This window comes from Azolla caroliniana, unplaced genomic scaffold (genome assembly GCF_043228905.1).
Source record: "Azolla caroliniana isolate FFs.n. ecotype wild unplaced genomic scaffold, voAzoCaro1.0.p SCAF_1, whole genome shotgun sequence".
Classification (NCBI taxonomy): Eukaryota; Viridiplantae; Streptophyta; class Polypodiopsida; order Salviniales; family Salviniaceae; genus Azolla; species Azolla caroliniana.
The window spans coordinates 3,078,187-3,103,146 of NW_028230436.1; the positions used below are offsets into that span (position 1 = coordinate 3,078,187).

At 38.4% G+C, this 24,960-nt stretch overlaps 4 protein-coding genes across 5 annotated transcripts; 1 reads left to right on the forward strand and 3 right to left on the reverse strand.

Moving 5' to 3' along the window:
• Nucleotides 1-710: 710 nt before the first annotated feature.
• On the forward strand, nt 711-4,803 carry LOC147868335 (uncharacterized). Of its 2 annotated transcripts, none has more exons than XM_087318033.1 (6): nt 711-1,735; nt 1,901-2,021; nt 2,099-2,310; nt 3,704-3,816; nt 3,906-4,064; nt 4,251-4,803. In XM_087318033.1, exons 1-6 carry the CDS (start codon nt 1,078-1,080, stop codon nt 4,395-4,397), a joined length of 1,410 nt encoding a protein of 469 aa, XP_087174159.1. In that variant the 5' UTR covers nt 711-1,077; the 3' UTR covers nt 4,398-4,803. The 2 variants fall into 2 exon arrangements, with proteins under 2 accessions (XP_087174159.1, XP_087174166.1); XM_087318040.1 differs by having other exon boundaries at nt 3,915-4,064.
• Nucleotides 4,804-6,019: 1,216 nt separating this feature from the next.
• Nucleotides 6,020-8,658, reverse strand: LOC147868336 (serine hydroxymethyltransferase 4-like). Its single transcript, XM_087318051.1, has 4 exons — nt 7,320-8,658; nt 6,840-7,233; nt 6,531-6,632; nt 6,020-6,451 (listed from the first exon to the last, which is right to left on the reverse strand). Exons 1-4 carry the CDS (start codon nt 8,589-8,591, stop codon nt 6,216-6,218), a joined length of 2,004 nt encoding a protein of 667 aa, XP_087174177.1. The 5' UTR covers nt 8,592-8,658; the 3' UTR covers nt 6,020-6,215.
• Nucleotides 8,659-10,733: 2,075 nt separating this feature from the next.
• On the reverse strand, nt 10,734-17,861 carry LOC147868337 (ankyrin repeat domain-containing protein 2A-like). The gene is made up of 8 exons (XM_087318062.1): nt 17,730-17,861; nt 17,452-17,636; nt 15,411-15,620; nt 15,194-15,333; nt 13,738-13,912; nt 13,399-13,491; nt 12,147-12,286; nt 10,734-11,101 (listed from the first exon to the last, which is right to left on the reverse strand). The coding sequence occupies exons 1-8, from the start codon at nt 17,755-17,757 to the stop codon at nt 11,002-11,004; spliced, it is 1,071 nt and encodes a 356-aa protein (XP_087174188.1). The 5' UTR covers nt 17,758-17,861; the 3' UTR covers nt 10,734-11,001.
• A 1,483-nt stretch (nt 17,862-19,344) lies between these two features.
• LOC147868338 (uncharacterized) lies at nt 19,345-23,614 on the reverse strand. Its single transcript, XM_087318074.1, has 4 exons — nt 23,284-23,614; nt 20,915-21,154; nt 20,605-20,822; nt 19,345-20,344 (listed from the first exon to the last, which is right to left on the reverse strand). The coding sequence occupies exons 1-4, from the start codon at nt 23,533-23,535 to the stop codon at nt 20,044-20,046; spliced, it is 1,011 nt and encodes a 336-aa protein (XP_087174200.1). The 5' UTR covers nt 23,536-23,614; the 3' UTR covers nt 19,345-20,043.
• Nucleotides 23,615-24,960: the final 1,346 nt, after the last annotated feature.

The following is a 24,960-nucleotide window of genomic DNA, read 5'->3' on the forward strand; positions in this document are numbered from 1 at the left end:
CACTAATAATAAACTCTACATAAGATTAAAACACTAAAAAAGATTAAAAACATACCCACAAGCTTGAGAGAGAGATTAATAGCAAAATTAATTTTCATTAAGAGAGGGTTTACAATGTACACAGGACATTGTAAACACGACAATGGATGGATGGATGTACAATGTACATAGGGCACTCAAAACTCAGCTGGCCTATTCATTATAAGCCTCATTTGGCATGAAGGCCGAATGAATGCAACCTCTGGTCTGGCTGGCCTATTGAGAGAGAGAGAGAGAGAGAGCGTGAAAAGTAAATGTGCTCCTTTGTTTGTATCAAAACCTGTTGTCCACGACAAGAAAACCCATGTTGTCCTTTTGGAATCACGAGAGTGCCCCCCCCCCCCCCCCTCTCCCGACTATATCTTAGTTGCTCCATTTCACCTTAATGTTGTCAAAGAATCAAAGTGAATACCATTATTATCGAGTGATGTTGAGTTACTTACTTTACTTCCTAGTATGTATGTATGTATGTATGTTTGTCATCCTTAGGTAGTTACGAATTTACAAAAGTAGTCCTTATATATTAGTAAAATAGGTTGCTATCCTTAGCAGCTAGTTATATATATGTATATGAGTTACACACATTTGTAGTCGGTATGTATATTTTTAGTGATAAAATGTGGCTTTTAGAAAAGGAGTGAAGAAAAAGAGGCAAAACGGATGCTCTCTCTACTTTCAGCTGAACTGTGTGTCTCGCGGCCTTCCACACGACAACAATCTCGTTCTGCAGCCGGCGATGGCGACGACGATTTTAGGGTTTACCCTCGCCTCCCCTCTTCCTCCTCCTCCTCCCTCCCTCCCACCATGGCCTGGCCATCCTCCCCAGCCTCTTAGATCACGCAGACCTTCTTGCTTTCCTTCCTGGAAAGCACAGAAAACAGGTCCCCCAGACCTAGGTTGCGTAACAGTACTGGTTATACAACCTTTCTGATGATGTGCCTGGGTCAGAAACGTGCCACATTATTTCGTTAGTTTGGGCAGAGATATGGATTAGGGTTTCCCGTACGTAAAAAAGATTTCCTTTCTGGTAGGAATATTATGGAAGAAAGCTTTCCTCTCTGCCAGGAATATTACGGCATGGAGCACAGTGCTCACGGTAAATATGAGTTCGGCTCTGAACAACAGTTCCCTTATTGTCACGCTGCAAAGAGCTCTAATGTGGTGTCACCTCTTCATCCTGGGTCACATCAATACCATAGATATTCCGGAACCACTAATGTAACCTCCAACAATCAAGAACTTGTCTTGGACAGCGAAGATAATGCATTAACATATATAGATAATATCCTGAATTGGGACTTCACTGCTTTCGATGTGTCTGATAGCAGCCAGGATTCTTTGCCAGTTTTTGGTTATTCATATGATGTCAACTTCCTTGCAGATGCCTCGTTACCATCGTTTAGTCTTGATGCTCTGGTGGATGAAAGAGGAGAATCTTTTAATGCGGAGTCTTTGCAAGATGAACAAAGAGTTCCCAAATTGGAGCCCTGTTGCCTCACTGATGTATATGGTTTTGAAGTCAATAGGAAACAATACAACTCGAAAGAGGAGATTATTACATCATCCATGCCGCCAAAGAATGAGCTAGGGTGTAATCTTGCAGCAGATGAAGTGAGCTCATCACCTATTCTTCTGAGCGGAGGAGAGCATGAATGTGATCGTTGTGAGGTCTTGCGCCAGATAGTCCACACCAGTGGTGCTGTTTCTATCTTCCAAAGAATGTGAAAGTTTGGATTTGAATTTAAAACTTGATATATCTTTTTTATTACTGATAAACATTTTTAGGTACCCTTCTTTGAACAGTTGTTATGGTACTTCAACAAGGCCTGATACTATATTGTGGCGTTCTTGTGTCTCACAGGTCATCAAGGCACTAAGCTCGAGATTCATGTGTGTGATGGGGATAGCTACCATGCAGTTATGCAGACTAAATTCCTTCTGAATGATGGATTTCCACCCACAGTTGAGCGGCAAATGGTTGAGTAAGTTTGCACAACCTTGACACATCCGCTGTTTGACTATAGATCTTAAGAAAATCAAAGTCATTATATCTGCACAGATTTCCAGCTGGGAACTTCGAATATGTGAAGCAATTCTTGCTGCAGTATAGTGTTCTACAGAAAAAGGAAGGATTTATGTTGCAGCAAGATTGTCTTCTACATGATGTGATTGCAACCTGTTGCAAAAGACCAGTTGATTATGTTATGATAGATGCAGCCACATGCTGCTTTAAAGAATCCGAACATGACCACTGTCCTTCAATTTTATCAGGTCTGTTGTTTTGTTACTGTTCTCCTCGCTGCAAACATTTCCTTAGGCATTTCCAAAGACAGATAAAAGGACTTTGCATTTGGCACTCCTTCATTGCACTTAAAATTTGCTTCAGGGATGGACCAGGCAGAGAAAAATGATGCTTGTGTCATGAGAATTTGTAGACTCTGGCATTCGCTCATTAGAGTCAAAACGTCTTCTGGGATGAACCACGCAGAGTCAAATGATGCTCATATCATAAGAATTTGTACATCCTGGCATTAAATCAGTAGATTCAAAACTCGTGCCAGGGATGATTTAAGCAGAATCAACTGAAGCCTGTATCATGAGAATTTGTAAAGACTTTCCATGTCTACATGTAATTCTGATATGACATATGTGTGTTGTTAATGAGCTTGGAGTCCTAATATCGTGGATAATAAATATATCTCACTTTGGACCATGCATATATGTTCAAGTCCGGGGGGCTTCAATGCACTCCTAATTTGAATCCTTCACCCGGCAGAAAGTAATAGATGCGTCTTCTGTTTTTGGATTCATAATGATGGCTATATCTTGCCTGATGGTTGGAGGGTGCACTGTGGAAACTCAAAATGTTGGGCAATATCTTAGAGTTTTGGAAAGATCCATGACATTGCTTTTTTCTCCCTGAAAGAGCATTAGATTATACAACACTATAGGTGCAGGTTCACTAGAGCACTGTCAAACATCTGCAATGAAGTGGTTAGACACACCTTCCAGTTAAACACACAATCCATAGTTGGCCTTGCAGGAAGCAACCATCCATTAGCAGGGAAAGACAGTGATCAGTTTTAGCCATTTTCATCTTGCTTCGTTGAAAAAATTCAAATATTTTGTTGGGCTTTCTTTGCATTTTTTTCTCGTCCATAACAATATGCTAGTAATCATAATTGTTTTCAAGAGGAAAGACATAGTGAAGAAGCCACATGTTGTGCTTTGCAATTATGAGAAGCAATGTGATGCTCATTTCTCCATGGATAGATTAAAACATGCTTATTGTTTGCAGAAATAGCTTGCTATCCCTTACACATATAAAATTAATCCTCTTATCTCAAGCTTTTTTCTTTTTTCTTTTTGTTTCTGAGTTTCAGAAAGACATTCCTGCTCTTTCCATTACTTTTCCGGCAGAATATAAGTAGGTTGTAGTGCAATCTTTGTATTGCAAAACGCAGATCATATCGATTGAGAATTCACTTCTCTTTTTACCCTCATTCTTTAATGTTATGTTCACAAAGGGAAAGGTGGAATTTTACCCCTGAATATTTTTGGGCAGACTAATCAACATTTGGTGCATCATTGTAAGAAGACTAAGATAGCAAAACATCATACAAACGCAAATTATGAATTTTCGCATCTGATTTTGCACATCCAGATTCTAAATATGAGACATCTGCCAATGAAGAATCTTATTCACTGGATGGCGCTGTTAAGGATGAAAGTTTGGTCTCATCACTAAAGCCTATAAAAAGCAGTGCTGCTGCTCAGGTTTACATAATCTTCTGACTTGTCTTCTAATAATAACATCTGCCTTCTTTGCTCACTATTCCTGCAGATTTGTTAACCATATGTCACAGTGGTTGCAGAGAGAGAAGACGGGGAAATTAAAGATGTCTGACTTGGCAAAACATTTTCATCTTCCTATCAATGTAGCTGCAAAGGAGCTTGGGATCTGTCCCACTGTTTTGAAAAAAATATGTCGTCGAAATGGCATGCGTAGATGGCCGCACCGCAAGGTTCATCCAACTTCCCTTTTTAGTGGATATCTCATTGTGTCTTTTCTTACATATTTCATGAATAATAGGATATTCACAAGACATGTAGCGAGGGCATTTGCAATTGTTTATTGGTCTACATATGTGCAACAGATTACCTTTCTGGTTGGTGTACACTTAGATTTTTGTGTCACTGTTCTTTGGCAGATAAAAAGCATTGAAAGAATCATAGCTACACTGGAGCAAACGATTGCAGAGGGACCAGGGCTGGGAGATGAAGGCATTCGAAACGAAATTGCGATGCTTAGAAATGAGAGGTCTCAGTTGTGTGCTGGGTTGGTAGGTCAGTCTTAACATCTTTATGATCTGCATATGTAGCGGAGATACTGTTTTTGGCCTCTTTTTGTAAGCTAATCTCTCTGCATATCCCAAAGGTTCATTTTCTGTGGCCTAATCTTTCTTTCTATGCTAATCAAATGGTGCACTTTAATACCAAGTATGCTGTCCATTGGAACTTACACAGATGCATTATTCTCTGTAATTGGATATACACTTTCTTCAGCCATAGAATCTGAATCAATGGGAAAATGTGTTTTTATCTCTAATGATTGAGCAAATCAGATAAGAAGTAAAACCAGAAAAAGTGCTATCCCTCACCCCTACAGTTTTTGGCTTGTACATACATGCTTGATTGTTATCGATGGTGGAGGTGTCATGAACATTACTATAAAATGGAAGGTTGTATATTAATATGTAGATCCTGAATAGAAGAACATTTTAAAATTATGTGCAACATTTTGCATGACATTGTTAGAGTAGCATTAGTAGCAACCTCTGCATGCTGAGTCCACATTTTAGAATTTAAGTACCATGACATCATTGAAGTAGGATTTTAGATTTTTCATGACATCATTGAAGTAGGATTGGTAGCAACCTCTGCATCTAAGTGATGTGCATAAAACATTAATCAACTCTCAATTGTCTCTATCATGTCAAATAAGGATTCCCTTGGCATAAAGAAAACAAGCTTGAAGCTTGAATGAGCCATCTACCGACAAATGTAACATTACAGAGATTGCCCATATGCCCCAAATAAGATATAAGCTAGAACTCAAAAGACGAGATTTATGCCATGTGAGATTGAAACTAAGAACAAATGATAGATACGTGCACCTCAAACATGTGAGATAATTCCGAAATATAATTCTCTATACACAAATGTGTTTTGGACTGTAATTTCAGTTGGTGACATTAATTACCTAGGACAAGGTTCAAGGAAGGTTTCATTGACCTATATCATATATAGAGCCTATTATAAACACAAATGGCGACTGTAATTATAAGCCACAAATTACATAACATTCATGAGGCCATATAAGTGAGGCCACCATGAGGCTACATAACTGTTAGCCAGCAAGAAGCTACAAGTTCCTAAAATGCAGAAGCTCTCAACTTGCCCAAACAATAGTACAACACTCATGATAACCCATAATGATTCCAGCTGCTTCATCTTGCGTAAATTTATAACCTGTGTTATGAGACTAGAAGTTTATCTGATCAAACTATTAGTTACCAAAGATTTATATACAGCAATGAATAGAGAGGCCCTGAATACACCAGAAACATTGAACATTTTAAAAGGTTGCATATGGATGTTGTGCTCAGCATGAAAAACGAAGTAACAGCTGCGCATGTCAATATATTTTTATGATTGTTGTTTTACTCCTGGTTTTTTTTCTTATAGTTTAGTTTACTTAAATATTATTTTCATTTAAGAAGAATCTTCAAATGTGAATGCCATATAATTCAGTCTGAGTCTTGTTTCATCCGGTATTCTACCTCTACAAAGTAATTTTATTATTGTGGTATGAGTGATTAAGTTTCAAATGATAATTCTATACTCTTTATCAATTGAAAAAGAACTGTTTACAAAATTGCTTCTCAATAAATAATATGTCCCCATATGCCTATATGTATTTAGATAGAATGTTATTGCAATATTATAGATTTGAAAAAGTAATTGAATTTGTAATCACCAATTTCCGAAATAACATTAACCATTGACTAGTATGATCATTTACATGTTACTACAATCTTCCAAGAGCGTTGTTTGTGGTATTTATATACTCTATACAGTTCAGAACTGCATCATAAAAGCAGATCGAACTCCAATTACTTTGCAGCTTGTATGTCAAAGCCAGGCATTTCAAGAGCAGATGCAAAGTTTTCTACTTTAGTTTTAAGGTCTATGACGTCCTTGCTAGATTGCAAGCTTCTCAAAAATTCCTTTTGTTGTTTACCATTCTCCCGTTGTAAAGACACAGCAATTTGTAAAGCTCTCAACAGAAAATCTGCAATGGTCTCAAAGTCTCTCTCCACACAGCCCCTGGACGTCATTGCAAGCGTTCCTGTAATGAAATTCTTATTATTTATTGCCATAACTACCAAATGAATCAAATATTATGCAAGGTAGAACATATTATTTACCGATCCGAACACCTCCAGGAGCAAAAGTTCCATTATCACCATAAACAGCATTCCTGTTGAGTGTTATGCGGCATAATTCACACACCTTTTCAAAGCGATACCCTGTTAAATGTCAATTCTCAATTTTAATTATCTCATTCCCTTTTCTGCAATTTTTTGTATTGTGGGGCAAATGATGATAGAAGTCTATAAAGTTTGCGTGAAAATATTCTTCTATATAGAAAATGTCACGTCTGTCTAACAGACATAATGATCTTTGCAAGAAATTCATGAAAGATAAAATTTACAGCATTAAGTTCAATGTCTCACCTGTGACACCATGGGGACGAAGATCCCAAAGGAAAAGATGGTTGTCGGTTCCTTCCGTTACCATCTTACAACCCCTTCTTTGTAAAGCTTTTACTAAGGCTTGGGCGTTCTTTTTCACTTGTTGCATATATGCTTTAAATTCAGGGGTAGAGACATGCTTCAAAGCTACAGCTAGAGCTGCGATTTGATTGTTATGGGGGCCTCCTTGAAGGGAAGGAAACACAGCAAAGTTTATTCGATCCTCAAAATCATAATGATCAGAATCATCAGTGATGTTCCTCTTCTTCTGTTTCGGACCTTTCCTATAGAAAATCATGCCTCCCCTCGGGCCTCTTAGACTCTTGTGTGTTGTTGATGTCACAATGTCACAGTAGTTGAATGGGCTTGTACACTCCTGATGAATGCAAATCTCAGTTCCTAAAAGAAATAATCATATAAATAAATCTGCATGCATGTGGAAATGCAAGAGACCAATTATACCTGGGCTGCTACAAGGCCACTGACATGAGCCATGTCACACATTAGAATGGCACCAATCTTATCTGCAATTTGCCGAAACCTTGCATAATCCCACTCTCTTGGATAGGCACTCCCGCCACAGATCAAAATTTTTGGACGGAAATCCATGGCTTTTTCTTCAAGTTTTTCGTAATCTATAAACCCGGTATCTGGGTTTACTTTGTAAGGCAAGTTCTCGAAGAATATAGATGCAGCTGATACTTTCTTCCCACTTGATGTGTAGTATCCATGGCTGAGATGCCCTCCAGAAGGAGAATCCAGGCCCATGATGCGATCATTAGGTTGAAGTAAGGCCGTATAGACTGCGAAATTAGCTGATGTGCATGAATATGGTTGGACATTAACACCCCAAGTTTCCGCATTGAGATGAAATGCAACCAAAGCACGATCCTGGCAAAGGCTTTCAATTTGATCAATGTATTCATTCCCACCATAATAGCGTGCTCCAGGAAATCCCTCTGAGTATTTGTTTGTGAGATGGCTGCCTAGAACCTCCATCACAGCTTGAGAAGTAAAGTTTTCCGAGGCAATGAGCTCGATTCCCCTGCATTGCCTAATCTTTTCCTTTTCGAGTATCTCAAATAACTGAGGATCAACACTAGATAATGGTCGTTTACCCCATTCCTTTATGCAAAGGCGCTTTGAGGGATTGCTGCTACCTTGACTAAGTTCAACATCCTTTTGTGATGTTGCAAGTTTTCCAGGAGAATTGCCAACCTCCTCATCTAACTTGCCAGTGCTAATTTGTTTATTTGTTGGTTCTATGGGGATTCTTCTATGCCCAGCACGCATGGCTTCTATAGAGGATCTCTTACCACTCGGAGAGAGTGTGTCCATAGATGTTATGGTAGAGAAATTTGATGAGTTCCCTTGTTTTAACCATGTAGCTGATGTGGGCAGACATGATGGTTGCTCACGGCCATTATCATCCCCGTTCTCTTTTCTTCTTTTCGGCCTCAGATGTGATTCTCCAACGAGCATGGTGGGTTCATCATTTCCAGCCAAAGGAAGGCATTCTCTACCAATATGCGGCTGGGATGCGGAATTCGAGTCTTTTGAGGGAGGATGGAGCGGTGGAGAAGCTTGAGCAGAGACGTTTGGAAACATAGCTGCAATGTGAGACATAGTGATATGGGCATCATTCACAGCCATTGGATGAAGAGAGCCTGGAACTCTGTGATGATGAAGTCCAATCACTTCACGGAAGCTCGTCTTAACCTCTTGGGTATTCATGGAAAATATGTATATATATTGTGTTCTGTGCGCGAGAGAGAGTATGTATGTATATATGTATGTATTCAACAGACTTAAACTACACTAACCTCGACCCAAGGCGATTGAATTGGCAGGTTTTTGTCGAGCAAGAAAGAAGAGCAAGGCACAGGGGTGTTTGCAGAGGTAAAGAAGAATGAGGGAGACAGAAGGGGGGGGGGGGGGGGGAGAGAGAAGAGAATGCGTCAGATGGGCTGAACCTGGTCATATTTTTGTTTGTTCATGAATCATGCAACAAACATATGGAGGGAAGATGGTGGGGCCTATAGGTGTCTGTCTGTCTCTAGCACACATCTTGTCTTAACAAGATCCTTTGTTCTTTGTTCTTTGTTTTTGTTCTTGGCCCACATTGGTCCATCCTTCATCATTCACGCCTTTCTCGCCAGTTTCCCTTCTATGTAAGCTTTTGATTTTACATCAAGCTCCCTCGCCTCTCTTCTCTTCAGCAAAAAAACTGTCGCTTCTATTCGAGTCATACACAAATCCAAGCTGATTTCACCACAAAAAAATTTTGTGCAATTGCTTGCTTGTTGGTGCGGATACATGCCCATTTAGTCGACCAATCTGGAGATCGCAGGAGTCTCTCCGACTGAACCATGTGCAATACCTCCAAAACAGCATCCCGAGTCACGACTCTTCGAGGAAGTTAACACTTTTTTTTTAAATATTGGGGCCCAGTACATGGGTCACTTTCCTAGTTTCCTAGTAGCAAAACTTATGCTGAATTAAATATATTAAATAAACAAAGACAACGAGACATTGTATTGTTGGTTGGTTGGCTGATTGAGAGGATTGTTAGATCGATGTAGGTGAAATTGCTAGCAAAACTCACAAAATGATCTCAACTCATACTTTTAATTATTTGGGTACATGAATTTGGTCATTTGGTGCACTTAAAAAATGTTAATAAAAGAAAACGTCATTTTCCAATATAGTAAAAGGTAGTTATAACATTATATATATATATATATATAGGCCATGATAACTTTTACAAAACTATGAAGAAATTTTGTCTTCCAACGATTAAAAATTATTTGTGTGCCTCCTAGTACATCCATCAAGCAATATTATCAAAATGCTAGATTAGTCAAATTTCCTTTATGTTGAACATCGAGTGAACTCAAAATAAAGTAAAAGGAAGGGGTGGGATATTCATAATGTGTGGAGTAGTTGTTGTTCACCTACCTTTAGCTTGTACTCCAACAAATAATTACTCAAATAATATAGCTATTAGCAACTATTAGAACATTTATAGATATTTATCTTCTTATTAATGAATTAGATTGTCATCTAACATAAATTGAACATGTCACTTTAGTATGTTCAATTGCATGCATTGAATTTTGGTTTATATGGGCAAATTGAATTAACCATACTTCCCTAGTGTTTCTATGATGTTTCACAAAATCACAAAGACCGCATCTATTTCTCACCTCCTTTACTTCTAGCCAAACTCTTACTTTTTGTCTCTATACATTTGAAGTGCCAAATAAGTCATTCAATCCGTCTAGAATTCATATAGGTTTAGGTTATCTACCAGTAATGTTCGCATTGGTCAATCTAGCTCAAACCTATTTTTGATCTCCAAGATTGATTTCATGGCTTGCAATTCAACCAAATGAACAAACCTCAAGCACAATCCTGCCCTCAACCCTACCATAACAAAATGCAACACATTCATGCTCACTCGTGACTTCCCCTCATCGGTCAAAAGCCCATAGGATGTTGGTAGAAATAGAATAATTACTGTAATGGCCTCTATTTACATTACAGGGAGAGAAGTCCACTAACTATCAATAGCTCATGTCCACTAACATACTTGAATATCTATCCATCTGTATTTAAATAATATCAAATGTTTTATGTTTGATTTTAGACATTCTTTACATTCTTGACATATTCAAATTGCATCAGATTTTTAAAGCTTTCATCCCACATCCAAGTTAGTCTAAGCAATAATGTATTTGTCCTAAACATGTCTATTTCTTGATGTCATTCCAAATAAGCATGACTTTTGTAACACAGCTCTCATACAATTCTAGATAACTTTATTCGCAGATTTCATTAATATCGCCTTTATTTAATATGAATCAAGCCAATGAAGCCATCAAATATCATATCATATTTTTCAGGTGCAATTTTATTAGATGATTAAAACATTTTCATTTAGTAAAAATAAAAGAGACTGAAAATTTTGCTTGACCAACATAGAGGTGCCAGCATTGACCTTAGCAGCCTTCTGCAAAATAAATAAAAAGCTAGCTACAAGGACCAAGTTACAGATGCTTCACAAGAAAGCATCAGCCTCAAGCAGCTTCATTTATTTCAACCTGCTTGTTCATCTGTGAAGTGGCACTGAGTTGTAGATGCTTCACAAGAAAGCGTCAGTCTGTAGTAGCTTCATTATATTTACCTGATTGTTCATCTGGGCCACTTCAACTGCAGTTTTTCCATCCAGATTTTGTATGGTTCTGCAAGAATTGAGGTACAAAACATCAAGTTAAAAACATAGAAAGAAATGTCTATAATGAGATTTTGAAGCTGTGACCCATTTTTGAGCATTTGGTTAAGTAATCTATATCTAAGACCCTACTGTCTATGCACTCGAATTCGGACCTGTCTTCTTAGTCCAGATACCAAGTCTGAGATAAGGTCACAGAAAAGGCTGTTGAAGCTCTAGGGCAGAGATGACGGTCAAAGAATCAGATAAGATATCAGTTCTTAACAAATGTCTCTTAGTCGTATTGACTCCCTCTGTTGTAGATTGATGGATACATACATAACAAGGACATTATGTTTCCTAAATAGTCAGTGGCCCACACATCCTTAGTTATCATTAGTTGACTTTGAAAGATATGTGACAGCTTATTTCTTTTACAAATGGGACGATCTGCATGATGTTTTTCTGTTCATCTTATTTCTCATAAAGAGAAGACTATTCTTCAGTAATTGTACTCTGCAGTAGTACCCTTGAGTTCCAAGGAACCCCCAACACTGAAGGATCAAGACTGACCTGAGCAATAATTTATTTACTAAACAAGTGATGGACTCCGATATGCAATGACATATTTACACTGCAAACACATCTCAAATACATCAAACTTCAGACCTTCAAATACGTCTCACGAGTCACAACCTTTAGACCTTGCAGATTCCAAGGGAAGTTGGGTCATACATTCTGCCCTGCTATAATAGATAGAATGTGTCTTCATGGATACTTCCTCAGAAGTTATGGCTCTTTTCTACAAGCCCAGACTGTATATCATAATGGATATGCCCGTGATTTACAATGCAGACCCTAATGACCTTAGCTCTTTGAGGATCCAAGTATTCTATTATCTTCAGATCATTATTTAGTTGTTAACTAACATCTTTTATCATCAGAACATCATTTAGTTAATCAGCATCCTTTACATTTGTGACCATTGTATCAAATTTGGATTCGCCCTATTTATCATGCTTTGAAAAGATAAAATAAAAATAATAAATATAGAGAAAAAGGTTAAGGTTACTTACACAGAAGCTCCATACTTTAGGAGAAGTTTCACACAATCTTGTGTTCCGTAGCCAGCAGCATAATGGAGAGCTGTATTTTTGTTTTTATCAACAGCATCAATGGAAATTCCGGCTTCCAAAAGAGCTTCAGCACACGTAACCTGAGAGAAAACAAACTTATTAATCTGGAATATAGCATAATTCTACTAACAAAAAAACCTCCTCAATAGCAAGACAATGCTCTACCAAAATAATAATAAACCTTCTGATATCCCAAACATCAGTTCAACTAGTAGTTCATGAACTTACCTTTGCCAAAATTTAACAAAATTATGCACATCCCAGGGATGGGGTTCAAGGAGGTCTCCTTTTATGAGCGAGATGTGTCATCTACATGACAATATTAAAAAGGATTTCATGCCCCATTCAAGGTGCAAAACCTTGATTTCCTCTGAAGTCTTCCCATGACGGAATCTCACGTAATAAAATTCAAGATAAAGATTTATATAAACATCGACAAAAGCTGTGAACTAGTGATGGAGACTGCAAAAAAAAACACGACAGTTGCAAGGCCTGCTGATCTCCAGTAGGCTTCTTCAGCATTCTGGAGGATGAGGTTACGAGATCATAGTAGTTATAGAAAATGCAATGTTGATAGTTTTTTTGCCATTAGACAATCATTGATCTCCACTGTCCCTCTCGCATGTTTGGTGACCACTTTCTACATTATATCTTCATCATTATCAACTGTTCCATTGTGGATTACGACCCATTTTTATTGTTATATTGCACCTTTTGAGTTTCCAGTTTCCAGTCTCATGTTCATCCTTTCAAAGAATACGCATTTCTAACCTATATACCTCAAACTTTAGATAGTGCAATAGCTCAGTCTTCCGTCAAGAGATAAGGAGAAAGAGAGAGCCTTCTGAGGGGGAGGGTGGCACTCACAGATACAGTATATCAAGAGGACGTTTTTTCATTTCTTCAGCATGGCTATCTTCATAACATCAACTCTATCAGTATATGACATCAGAGACAGCTTCATCTTTCATCATGTCCCATTTGCATATTTCTCATTTTCCAATAAGACCATATCCCTCCATGTAAGAAACCCAAATTCGGTAGAAGCTTACAACAAAATATAATTATCAATCATTGCAAATCCATCCTCGAAAGTCAGAACAAATGAATAATTATGATTTAAGGGACACACAAAACAGTGGATAAAAGTAAACCAAAATTAGGCACCAATCAGAATCGGGTGTGTACACACCTCTCCATAACCAGAAGCCAAATGCAAAGCTGTCCGTCCTATATCATCCGTTTGAGCCTTGTTTGCACCATCTGCCAAAAGACCCTTTACTGCCTACACATGAAGAAAAGAAATACTGGTTACATGAGTATTATGATGTGAATGATTGTGAGAAAAGATGAAGTTTACAGGAATCATACTCAGTCATATATTATCAAGAAATAACATGAAATTTCCAGTCGCGTATCATCATACAGCTTAACAGGAAAGGAAATTCACGAATGGATTGCTTGGAACAGTGCATCCTAATAAATTGCAGATTTGAAACAACCACGACAAGAGGGAGTTGGGTAAATAAACCTCTATATCGCCTATGCTCGCTGCAGTAAGGAGAGGTGATCCATCCTGATCATCAACCCTTGCACCCTCTTCATGTAATGTGTCATTGACATCCCCAACAAAGGAAAATTGCTCAGGAATAGTAAACCCTACAGCATTTCCTAGCTTACTTAACAGTTGGGGATCATCCATGTACCTATAAGAAATTCATGAAAATCAAATATTGCTAATAATCGTAATTTTTTACATGATATTTCATTATGACTTACACTCTAATATGAGAACATGCATATACGCACTAAAGTTAATTAATATAAATAAAATACAGGCCTTGAGCTTAGTCCTTGGGCTCTCATATGGGTTCAAAAAGGAGGGGCAAAATATAGCATATCTTCTTTTGGCCATTTAGCCGATAAAACCCATATCACATCTAATGCAAGAACAGCTTACATAGAGCTATGACAAATGGAGCCAAATATCCATAATATCCTTAGTCTCCGATACCACAAAACAAACTCAAAGGATGTCCTAGCCACAATACCACCAACAAGCGTGAGGTGGATAAATTACATGACCATAGCCAACAAGCCACGGCTTTGACTAGCATGAGAGGACGAGGCATATGGACTCTGAAACTTAATACTGGTGTCCATTATCCCACAAATGAGGCTCAAACATCCTTTTATAATTCCATCAATTTTCAACTCGGACACTGGAAACCCATTCTGACCATGTTCTAAGGAGGACTTCCTCCTCTATAGTAACGACATACCAACAAACCAGCTGACATGATTCAAAAGGTGTCACTCATATATTCTCCAAGACCCTAATTTGATGTACACACTACTGCAATAATGTTGAAATACATAACCTCATGTGTTCCAATGTCACTTGCTCCATCCTTGTCACTAGCATGAGAGGACAAGGCATATGGACTCTGAAACTTAATAATGGTGTCCATTATCCCACAAATGAGGCTCAAACATCCTTTTATAATTCCATCAATTTTCGACTCAGACACTGGAAACCCATTCTGACCATGTTCTAAGGAAGACTTCCTCCTCTATAGTAACGACATAACAACAAACCAGCTGACATGATTCAAAAGGTGTCACTCATATATTCTCCAAAACCCTAATTTGATGTACACACTACTGCAATAATGTTGAAATACATAACTTCATGTGTTCCAATGTCACTTGCTCCATCCTTGCACCATAGATCATGTGTGCTTTATAAAGTTGTTTCATCAGCCTCCACAAGATTATGGTGCTATGAGTGTGATAAAGAAAAAGAGTTATTTAGCATTGATCTCCTTCAGGAAGATTTGGCCTATAAGACAAATCAAATGTACAATAAATATGCCCTTCCTACAACACGATATGCAACGAATATCTCAAATGGGCTCTAGTTAATCATTGAAAAACCATATTAAAGATCAATACACATTCGTATATAGGGATCTTCATGGCCATACTTCATCATCATTGCTGGACCTCCTCTTTCAATTTCCTCTAAGATAGGCATCAAGTTTGGGTCAATTTGAACTTCATACTTTTTAGCCTCCTTTTCTCCAGAACTCCTCAAATTTTGCAAAATGCTAGCCGTGTGTGAATCCTGCCATGCATTTTTTGTGAACTGGCAATAATGAATACATTTTAAATTGTTACATAAGAACATCTATGACAATGCACCTGCATGAGGGTACTGCCAAGACTTTCAGCCATGTTCATGAACTGTGGATTATCCAGAATTTTCTCTATAGAACTGAAAGATGCTGGTGTGTTTGCTTTAGGAAAACTTGACTGCCCATCACTTTGGAGGCTATTTTGAAGTGTCTTAGCCATGTTTCTGAAAGCAGGATCCTTTGCTATCTGCTCAGCCAGTTCTTTAATGCTTGGATCCTAGTGCAAAAACAATGGAACAAAAAAAAATTGGAAATATGTAATATTAATATAGAAGGTTGAAGACAGAAAATTAATCCAGCTCAATTTTCTTAAAAGATGATTACTTTGCCGCTAGGACCTTAGTATACAAACAACCAAAAATAGAACCATGACAAACTAACTGCTCCAGCATAAATAGGCAAATGGTAGTATAGATTGAGAGACACAGGTCAATTCGCTTAAGAAAGAGAAAGACATTAATAAGTGAAGTCATCTGAGAAGTGGACGTTAAGCCACCTCACTTTGCTTGATAACTGAGAAACACTTTCTGGAATGAAAAAGCATTCTCGCGCATGCTGCAAACCTATTGTGACTTCCTCTACTGAGAGCTCTTCAGCAAAGAGTCATTGAAAGAATTCTGCATCATTCCTTTATTTTGTTAGGAAACCCATAAACCCTTTTCCATTATTTATGTTACCAAGGTGAGGTTTCTGAAAATTCTTAATCAAAGCCTGTGGTGACCGATAAGGCCCTTGGAACTAGAAACTGCATGGTGTACTCTTTCCCTGGATTCTGGAATGAGCCAAGATTCTCCATCGAATGTTCTGACGTGTGGAGATACATCTTCATGGCATTCACTGAAGTTGAAGCCTCTGATAAAAATACATACACATCACCATATTTGCATGATGTTTTCTGAAAAAGTCAACCCCAATAGAGGGCAGACTATAGAGGATAAATAGTAAGTACCACACAAAGATATTGGGATCATTTAATCATTCTTGCTTTTTGTTTTCAAACCACTCATATTGGTGAGAACCTTGAGGAATTACCTCCTAAAGATATATTGGCAAAGAGGATGAGTGGCTAGAAGAAAATATGATGGATGACCACACTAAATTGTTGCTAACAGCTAGATAAATCTCCCTTGAACCTTCTCTGGATTTCCACGCCCATATTTATCTCTCCAATATATTCAACCATGCACAATGAGGTCAAAGGGCATACTCCCTCCAAATCAGTTGCTGATGCTACTTAGACATCATCAATCCTATGCTGTCCTTATAATGGGTCCTCGAGGAGAGCAGTCACCTCAATCATGCTTCTTATGATGCATTATATGGAATTATCATCAGCAATAAGTGAGTTTAGGTCGCAGGAATGAACCTGGCAATAGTGAGTTCCTTGTACTGATGCTGCAGTTGAATATGGAATTATCATCAGCAATAAGTGAGTTTAGGTCACAGAAATGAACCTGGCAATAGTGAGTTCCTTGTACTGATGCTGCAGTTGAATATGAAGCAGACTTAATCCATTCCCATAAAGTGTCCATAATTAGTTAGTTAACATGTTTTGGGCATTGATTACAGGCATATAATACTGACTGAGTTAAACAAGGGTATACTGGGTTGAAAACTTTTTATAAGCCCTAATTAACAAATCTTCGTTCACTGAGGTGCAAATTCTAACTGTGTTCAATGCCAACTGATTATAGGTCTCCAGAGAAAATATCACGCAAAGCATCCCTGAAGTCGTCTTCCTGTGTGATATATTAGTACAGCGACATCCATTTCAGGTTCTAAAAGAGCACTAAGACCGTTAAGGATGCCATAAACGTGCTTGTTCTGACAAATTCCATATGTTGACAATAGTGAAGCATGAAAAGCTTGGATTTCAAAGCCAGATTGGAGTCATACAGCACCTCCATCGTATATATTGAGCATGGACAGGAACCGAGAGATTGACTTCCAAACCCTGCAATGTGCCTCCATTGCTGCCTGTAATCTGGCAATGCTATACGCAAGAAGAAATAAAAACAAAAAGTAACTTGTGGTGGAGATAACCTTACATTAAGAAGTCCTGACATTGCCGAGAGATCAAATGGATTAGGAGTAGAGACTTCGTCGCTATGCTTCTTGTGCAAGTTTCCACCTTCCAGCCTACTTTCTCCGCCATCATCAGTAGCTTTGCTGAGGGTTTCTGAAGCAGTATTTGTACAGCTGATTCTTGGACCTTTGGCGTCTTTGGCATCCTCTGCACACAAAAAAAAGGAGGTAGATTGGCAGATAAGAGATCAATGAGCTTTTGTTGAAGATGCAGAGAAAGAGTGGGATGGTGTAAGTGAACCTGATGATGTCGGGGAAGCCATGGACATGAAGGATAATGCTTCCACTCCTCCTCGCTCAGATGACCAAAAATAGGTGGATATCAGCTAGTTGCCACTTTCTTTTTTCTGTGGTGGCATGGGCATGGTCATGGTCATGGTCATGGTCTTGGTCTTGGTCTTGGACTTGGTCTTGGTCTTGGACTTGACTAACCGATGGCTGCGGCAATTTAGGGCCGCAAAAGTATCCTCACTTATTGATAGGAAGAGAGAAGAACATGAGTGCTGCTACGACCATATCAAGAGAAGCTTGTCGCTACATAACGCATGATAAGATCGACATTTCAGCTTTCATTGAGTATTTGCTCTCTCGCATGATTAGAGAGAGTACGTCGCATGTGGTAAATGACCATGCCACCACTTCTAATTGAGAAGTCTCTAATGGGAGGATTGGTGGTTGTTTACACCTTGCCTTATGTGAGAGCTAGAAAGAGCGTGAATGCTCTTGGAGGCATCACACCCTAGGGAACTTCATTGTGCCTACTAGCATTGCAATTGTGAGGGTGACTTTCCTATGAGCATGATGGGAGCGAGTTTGTTAAACCTTTGTTATCAAACAACACCTTCAAGTGATGGCTCATTCTTAATGGTTTCAACTAGCTCAAAACAATAGCACCATAGAAAATGGAAGAACCCAAGAAGACAAGCGTGTGCATTTTGAAACTAAATGTGACCATTTTGAATCTATTCCTCCTACCTTTCATAGGCCCATTATTGGATAGTGTGGTCGAAATTGGGGATTAGCAACTACAATCAAGTCAAAATGGGGATTCTTTGTAGCAACGATGATAATGTTTCAAGTAAAGAATGCACAAACCACCTTCCAAAGGATGGTCTACAAATTTTTAATGATTACCACAAGATTTCATGAATGTCTTCAATTGAGAAAAAAGCATTGCACCTAAAGCATCGACTATGTGGAAAACCAAGTTAAGCTCAACCATAGAATTTGGCGTTAGCAATTACATCAAGAAAAGTTGTCGGGACATGTGCGTCAAAGGTAGAACTTACCATAGACCCTAACAAAATCAATGGCATTAGGGAAATGATGACACCCATGAATGCCAAGCAAATATATTGATTCTTGGCATATATATAGTGTAGCATAGTTGTTGCATCAAGTATCTAGTGTTAGTGTAATAAACATAAATTTGGCCCTAGTTTGTGCTCAACCAAGATGTGGTTTAGAAATTAATGCAATTGAATATTTAGCAACTTTGATCTCTGAGACAAAATAATTACAAACACAAGACACTTCAACTATCCATACACCACAAACAAACGCTTTCCATTTCTCGAAGATAATTGATAACGACCTTAATCCATGAGGAGCTTCATAGATCCCTTGAGAATTTTTAGAATGAAGAAGTACAAATACTTCTATATACAAGAGTGGTGGTGAGGTGACATCTACAAATTTGGTTGAAGTGGTGCAGCCAATGACAAATATACAACAGAGGGTTTTTATGGGAGTTTTCTTTTTGGTTGGGAGCTGGGGGGGGGGGGGGGGGAGCAAGAGTAATGGAAATTTGGAAAAGGAGCCATTAGCATTGGATATCTATGAAAAAAGAAAGGCAATTTTGATAAAGAACCTTATTTATTAATCCACATGAAAGGGTTTTATTTCTAAAACTTCAACAGATTTTCGATATATATCCATAAAGGAAAATTTTGAATACATTGAAAGTAATGTTTGTAAATTTGGGCTGTCCTCTGCCTTGCCCAGCTAAGATAGCTAGATACATAGTCTAGCCTAGGCCCTATAGGGAATAATTTCTATAGTTAGCATTACAATTTCTCATTTTGCACATAATTTTCTTAACTAGTATCTAGATACATGAAATATCATAAATCTCTAATGTCATGGTAAAGGCTATCATCAGAAAAATGATCTTTTATATGACTCCGCTTTAGAGGACAAAACACCAAAGAAGTATTCATAATTGGGATTGTCCTTGGAGACAAGCTTGCTCGTTTAACCAATATGTACAAGGTCAAGTTGATTAGTGAGACCTGCAATATCATTTATCTCCCATGTGTTACACCACCAAGGCCATCATCATCATCACTACCATCATTAATCATTAGGAGCTCTATTTCAAAGAGGCAAATGATAGAAAACCCTTGTCCAACCCAGACAATAACCTGGCCCCTGCTTCAAACAGCTTCAATGTGTCTACTGTTCATTTCTGACTTTACTCTCAAGACGTTCTGAGTTCTAGCATCACATCAATGAACTGACATTTGAAATTGGCCATCATGCTACTTTCTTGAAGCCTAATCCCTTTGCTCTTCTCGAAACCTGAAGATTGGCTCTGGCTGGTTGGGAATGGCTCCTTCAGATGCACACTCACCCATGGTATAATCAGCATCTGGTCTACAGTGTAACTCACTCTCCTCTTCCTTCCCAATGTGTTCTTTAAGTTCGAGTTCCTGCAATGCTCTTTTTCCATGGATAGTAATTGCAATGGTGACCGCCACAGCCATACAAAAACCCAAAACATTGTAAGCAATCTGGAACGGAGTCATATGCTGCCTGCTATTCTTCATATCAGCTAAAGTCTTTATGAGCTTCCCACTGTTAGAACATACCATTAAACATCAAATTTTATCCCATGTACAAGGTTAAAAATTCTAAGATACACATTCCATGGCACATTCTCAGTTTTGAGCCCAAGAAAAGCTATATTTTAGGGGTTATTAGGTCCATCCAATAGCTGCCAGGAATTAATTAGCCACTAATATTGTGGCCATGCATACGTTCACAACAGATGTACCATGCTTATGCAAACAGTTGTGAATTAGACTTTTTATGGAATGAGGCAAGAGGGGTCAGACCTGTAGATAGTGATGAAGGCTTCCGGAACTAAAATTGCAGCTGAGCTACAAATATAAGGGCCATATTCAACGTTTGTGGTAGCAATGGCGTAGTTAAATAAAGGGTATGGTATTGGTGAAATTCGCAGGATCAGAAGAACACGAAACTGTTCAAACCAACCTCCTTTGTCAGCGATTCTAATTAGTGCTGCTCGTTTTGGCCACTTCTGAATCCATTGCTTTAATCCCCAAATAATACTATTAGAAAACCACAAGTAATATGGGGTATTAAGATATTTTATTCCTACAGAACACAATCCCATGTAGGTACCTGGATTCTTGCTTGAAATAGCATTCGAGCTATGAAGAAAGGAATGGATATTCCTATCAATGTTCCTACCATTATGATAAGGAAACCATAGCCATAACCGAAAGTCATTCCTGCTACCCACATAGATGGTCCAGACGGCATCAGAATAACTGGTAATAACGCCAAAGAGCCAATAAGAACTAGTGCCAGCACTGGCCGAGTAAAAGTTCTAGTCTCCCATCCCATCAGTGGTATAACTACCTGCACCAAAATGCACAATGTTTTAGCAATGTATTGGTTCATTTAAATGCATTGACTGAAACTAAAGATATATGCACTTCAACTTCAAGAAAGAAAACTTTTTGTACCAATTATTCAGCCTCTTATCCAGGAACAGTTCAATTTTCTGCAGATTTCTTTTAACTGCATTTAAAATTGGAAAATCACTCACTTACTCGTAAACAACTATTGATGAGTCTCAGAATCTAGTTCATTAATCTTGCATTCCCAAGCATAGAAATTAAGGCACTGCATATATGCATCTCTCTCTTTTGTTTCTTTTTGTGTGAACTATAGTAGAACAGTTGGATGGCAACTCCCAAGTTTGTTTACGACAACACACGAAGTGTTTGATTGCAACTTTGGGAGGAAATTTGATTCATGCCAGGTCTGTCTGCTACTGTACCGAATATGAGGTCAGTAAATTCATTATTGGACAGACAGATTTTTGGCAGAACCAATCATCTGAGAAACCACTTAAATATGGATAGTGAATAATGACATAGCAGATTCATAATCCCTTTTCCATTTTTGACGGGTGTCTAGAGATAAAAGAGTTATATATGGATACAGTGAGACGAATGACATAGCAAAGTCTATAGAATTGTATAGACATTTAAAATTGGCGTGTGGGATGGGGAAACACACCAATGAGGCTCATGTAGAATGGCATATGAATGAGAATGCCAAGGATCGCATGCACATGAGCTCATACAATACATATTCCTTTTTCATCGTTTTGGAAGCAGGAAAAATGCAGTCCTCTCTCACATAAGATCATAACAATTAACAAGTCAGTGAAAAATGAGGTAAAGGTAGACCTCAAAAGGTCCCAAGGAAGGGAAAGTTATCTTAGATTTGGAAGATTTGGACACATTTATACCAATTTGGAAATAGGGATGCAAAAAATTCTGAGGGTTGAACTACCATGCAGGATAAAAGATTAATGTATACAAAGGAACAAGAAGAAATGCAAACCTGAAATCAAAAGTAAAGCAGAAAGAAATTAAAAAGAAAGGACGGCATGTGCATAATGGAAAGCAGAAGGATATGAAGGACGGAAAACAAATCATGTCCGGGCACTTGATAATACTGCAGACAAATGTAGAGAAGAAAATGCATACATGGGATGCAGTGAAAAATACAGCCCAAGGAAGCAGAGGAGGAAGTCGACGAGAATGCACCTTGGTTGGAAGTACTTAAGAAAAAACAACGGAGAGAAAAGAAAGTTGGTGAGAATACACCGTAGATTTGCCAAGGCCAATACATCCCAACCACATTATCAATGATCATCCCATCGTAACATGTTATGGTGTTCTCTATTGTGAGGAGAGAGGAAGATATCAGTGTCTCTCCAAAGAAAGACTGGGACTTTATGTACAGTAATGAAGTGCATTTGCCACAGACCAAGGACTTTCCCACTGACACAAAAGCATTCATAGGACTGACCACAGATCCATTGCTCGTTGTCGGGTCTATCAAGACCCCAATGACTAAATATGTCTACTGCTCTTCGTGTTGGATACAAGAACAGCTCTTCAATTAGTAACTGTAGTTTTACATGGATCATGACTCAATTCACTTACATGGATGATAAGCTATTTTGCAACCATATTCATCATGGTGAAGCTAGTTTGCAAGTTTGCAACTATATCCTTCTTTGAGGTTTTCTTTGCAAATACCTTTACATTCTTGTCATGGTTAATGGGTAGTTAGACAGTTTCTGATCATTTCATTAATCTTTTTGTGGGTTTTCACCTCACATTGAGATTTGCAATGAATAATATAATCGTCATATAAAAAGCGCATGCATGAACTCATCTCGTCTGTCATACCAGGACCAGTAAATTCCAATTCTACTGAGAAGCGGCCAACCTATCTGTGCGTTTACCATCTGCATAGAGCATGGGCGGAATCAAAGTACAAGTGTCGCACAACTTTCAAATTAGCCTTGCAATGTTATTTGATTAGAACCATCTTGTTACTGTCATTCTGTGCTCCTTCCCCAAAAAGACAATTCCAACAGTATGAGCAGTTCTCCAATCATGCTCATCCGTAGATCCATACTTTAATAGAACAAAACTATGCAACAATCAAAATATGTGGCTTACCTTGTCTAACAAAAAGGGAAAGAGCCATACGGCCAGGACACCGATGACTGCTGCAGCGAGCATGCTCCATAGGAATACTTTGGCCCACCACCATACTCTCCTGGTGAGGGGATAATTGGGCAGAAGAATGGCCTCAAACTCTTCCAGATCCAAATCCTCAGGGGTGGCATGCTGCTGCAACCTTGAATAATTACTTGTATGTAGTTCAACCCCACTGTCATAGCTTACCATGGACTCTGCTTCTTCTGACATTACTTTCTATGGGTTCAGTCTACAGATACACTTCTTCAAGTTAAGACACATGTATGATCAGGAGGAGCACCCTCTCTGTGTGTCTGTCTGTCTGTCTGTCTGGACAAACACGGCTCGATCCACACGTGTGTGTGAGAGAGAAAGAGAGAGGCCCCGGGTCATGTAAGAACAAAGAACTTGCTTAGCTCACCTATAAAAAGGACACCCTTTCTTTGGAGCTCTCTCTCTCTCTCTCTCTCTGTTTCTCTTTCTGTCTGTCTGTCTGTCTGTCTCTCTCTCTCTCTCATGACTTGTGAAAATGGAGGTGGTGGTAGTAGACTGTAGGATATACATGCCAAGATGATGGTGGATCCTCTTACCATTCTTTTCCTCATTATCATATCTTTCTTTGTTCTTTGCTTTACCCCTAGGAATCCCATATTTGTTGTTTTCTGCTCATCACCCATCCAGACTCCCCAGACACAAATAAGGCCTCCCGATTGTGCATGTGGAGACCCTTCAGAGTCGGGATTGCCATACCTTCAAGCCACACAGTACAACCTCAAGGAGCACCTGATATATTGCCCCTTACAAAAGCTTGAATGACTAGCTTAGCTACTTGTTGATGTCCTCCTCGAACATCACCCGGCAATATATAGCAATGAAAAGACTACTATGTGATGAGGTACATCTAAGTCATCCCTAGCCTAGAGGTGTAAGGGTCAAGTATAATAAAAACCTCTTGGATATGCCCACAATAAGTTAGCTATATTTGGGGCCCTCCAATAATAAAGATAAAGGTTCATGCATTGTATGTTAAGATGGAGTGAAAAGGTTGTATAAGTGAGACATAAATGTGAAAAACATTTGAGTCATAAAGTCTCCTACCAATCAAGTTGTAGGTGAGATATGGACTACTCTTCAACAAGTATTGGGCATTTAAGGTAATGTTCTCTTTAGTGATGAACACTAATACTAAAAGAAAGGGGAACAATAGACGCTCGTTCCTACTCATGTTGTGTACATTATAGTAGACAACAATTCGACCTTGGAAAACTACTTTGGAATAGAAGTATAGCTTGAACGTCCAACAAACAATACATGTGTTAAGAGGAACCTTGCATACATCATTACACAAGTATGTTTTCTTGATAAAAAAAAGTGTTTCACTTTCTAACATAATATTGTTCAAGTTTCTAAATAACTAGAATAAAGAATAACAATAATTTAAGCATCAATATTAGGGCACAAGCATGTGCATTATATACTGTTATTTTTTTACCCATCAAGATTATATTTCTCATCTCACACTTTGTTTCTCCTCTTTGTAGTAGACCTTATGCTTCTTACAATCCACAATCCTCATATGAAAGTAGCTAACATCCAGCATTCTTTTCTTAATTCATTTTTACTAACTCCATTAACCCTAGTAGTTTGGATGATGGC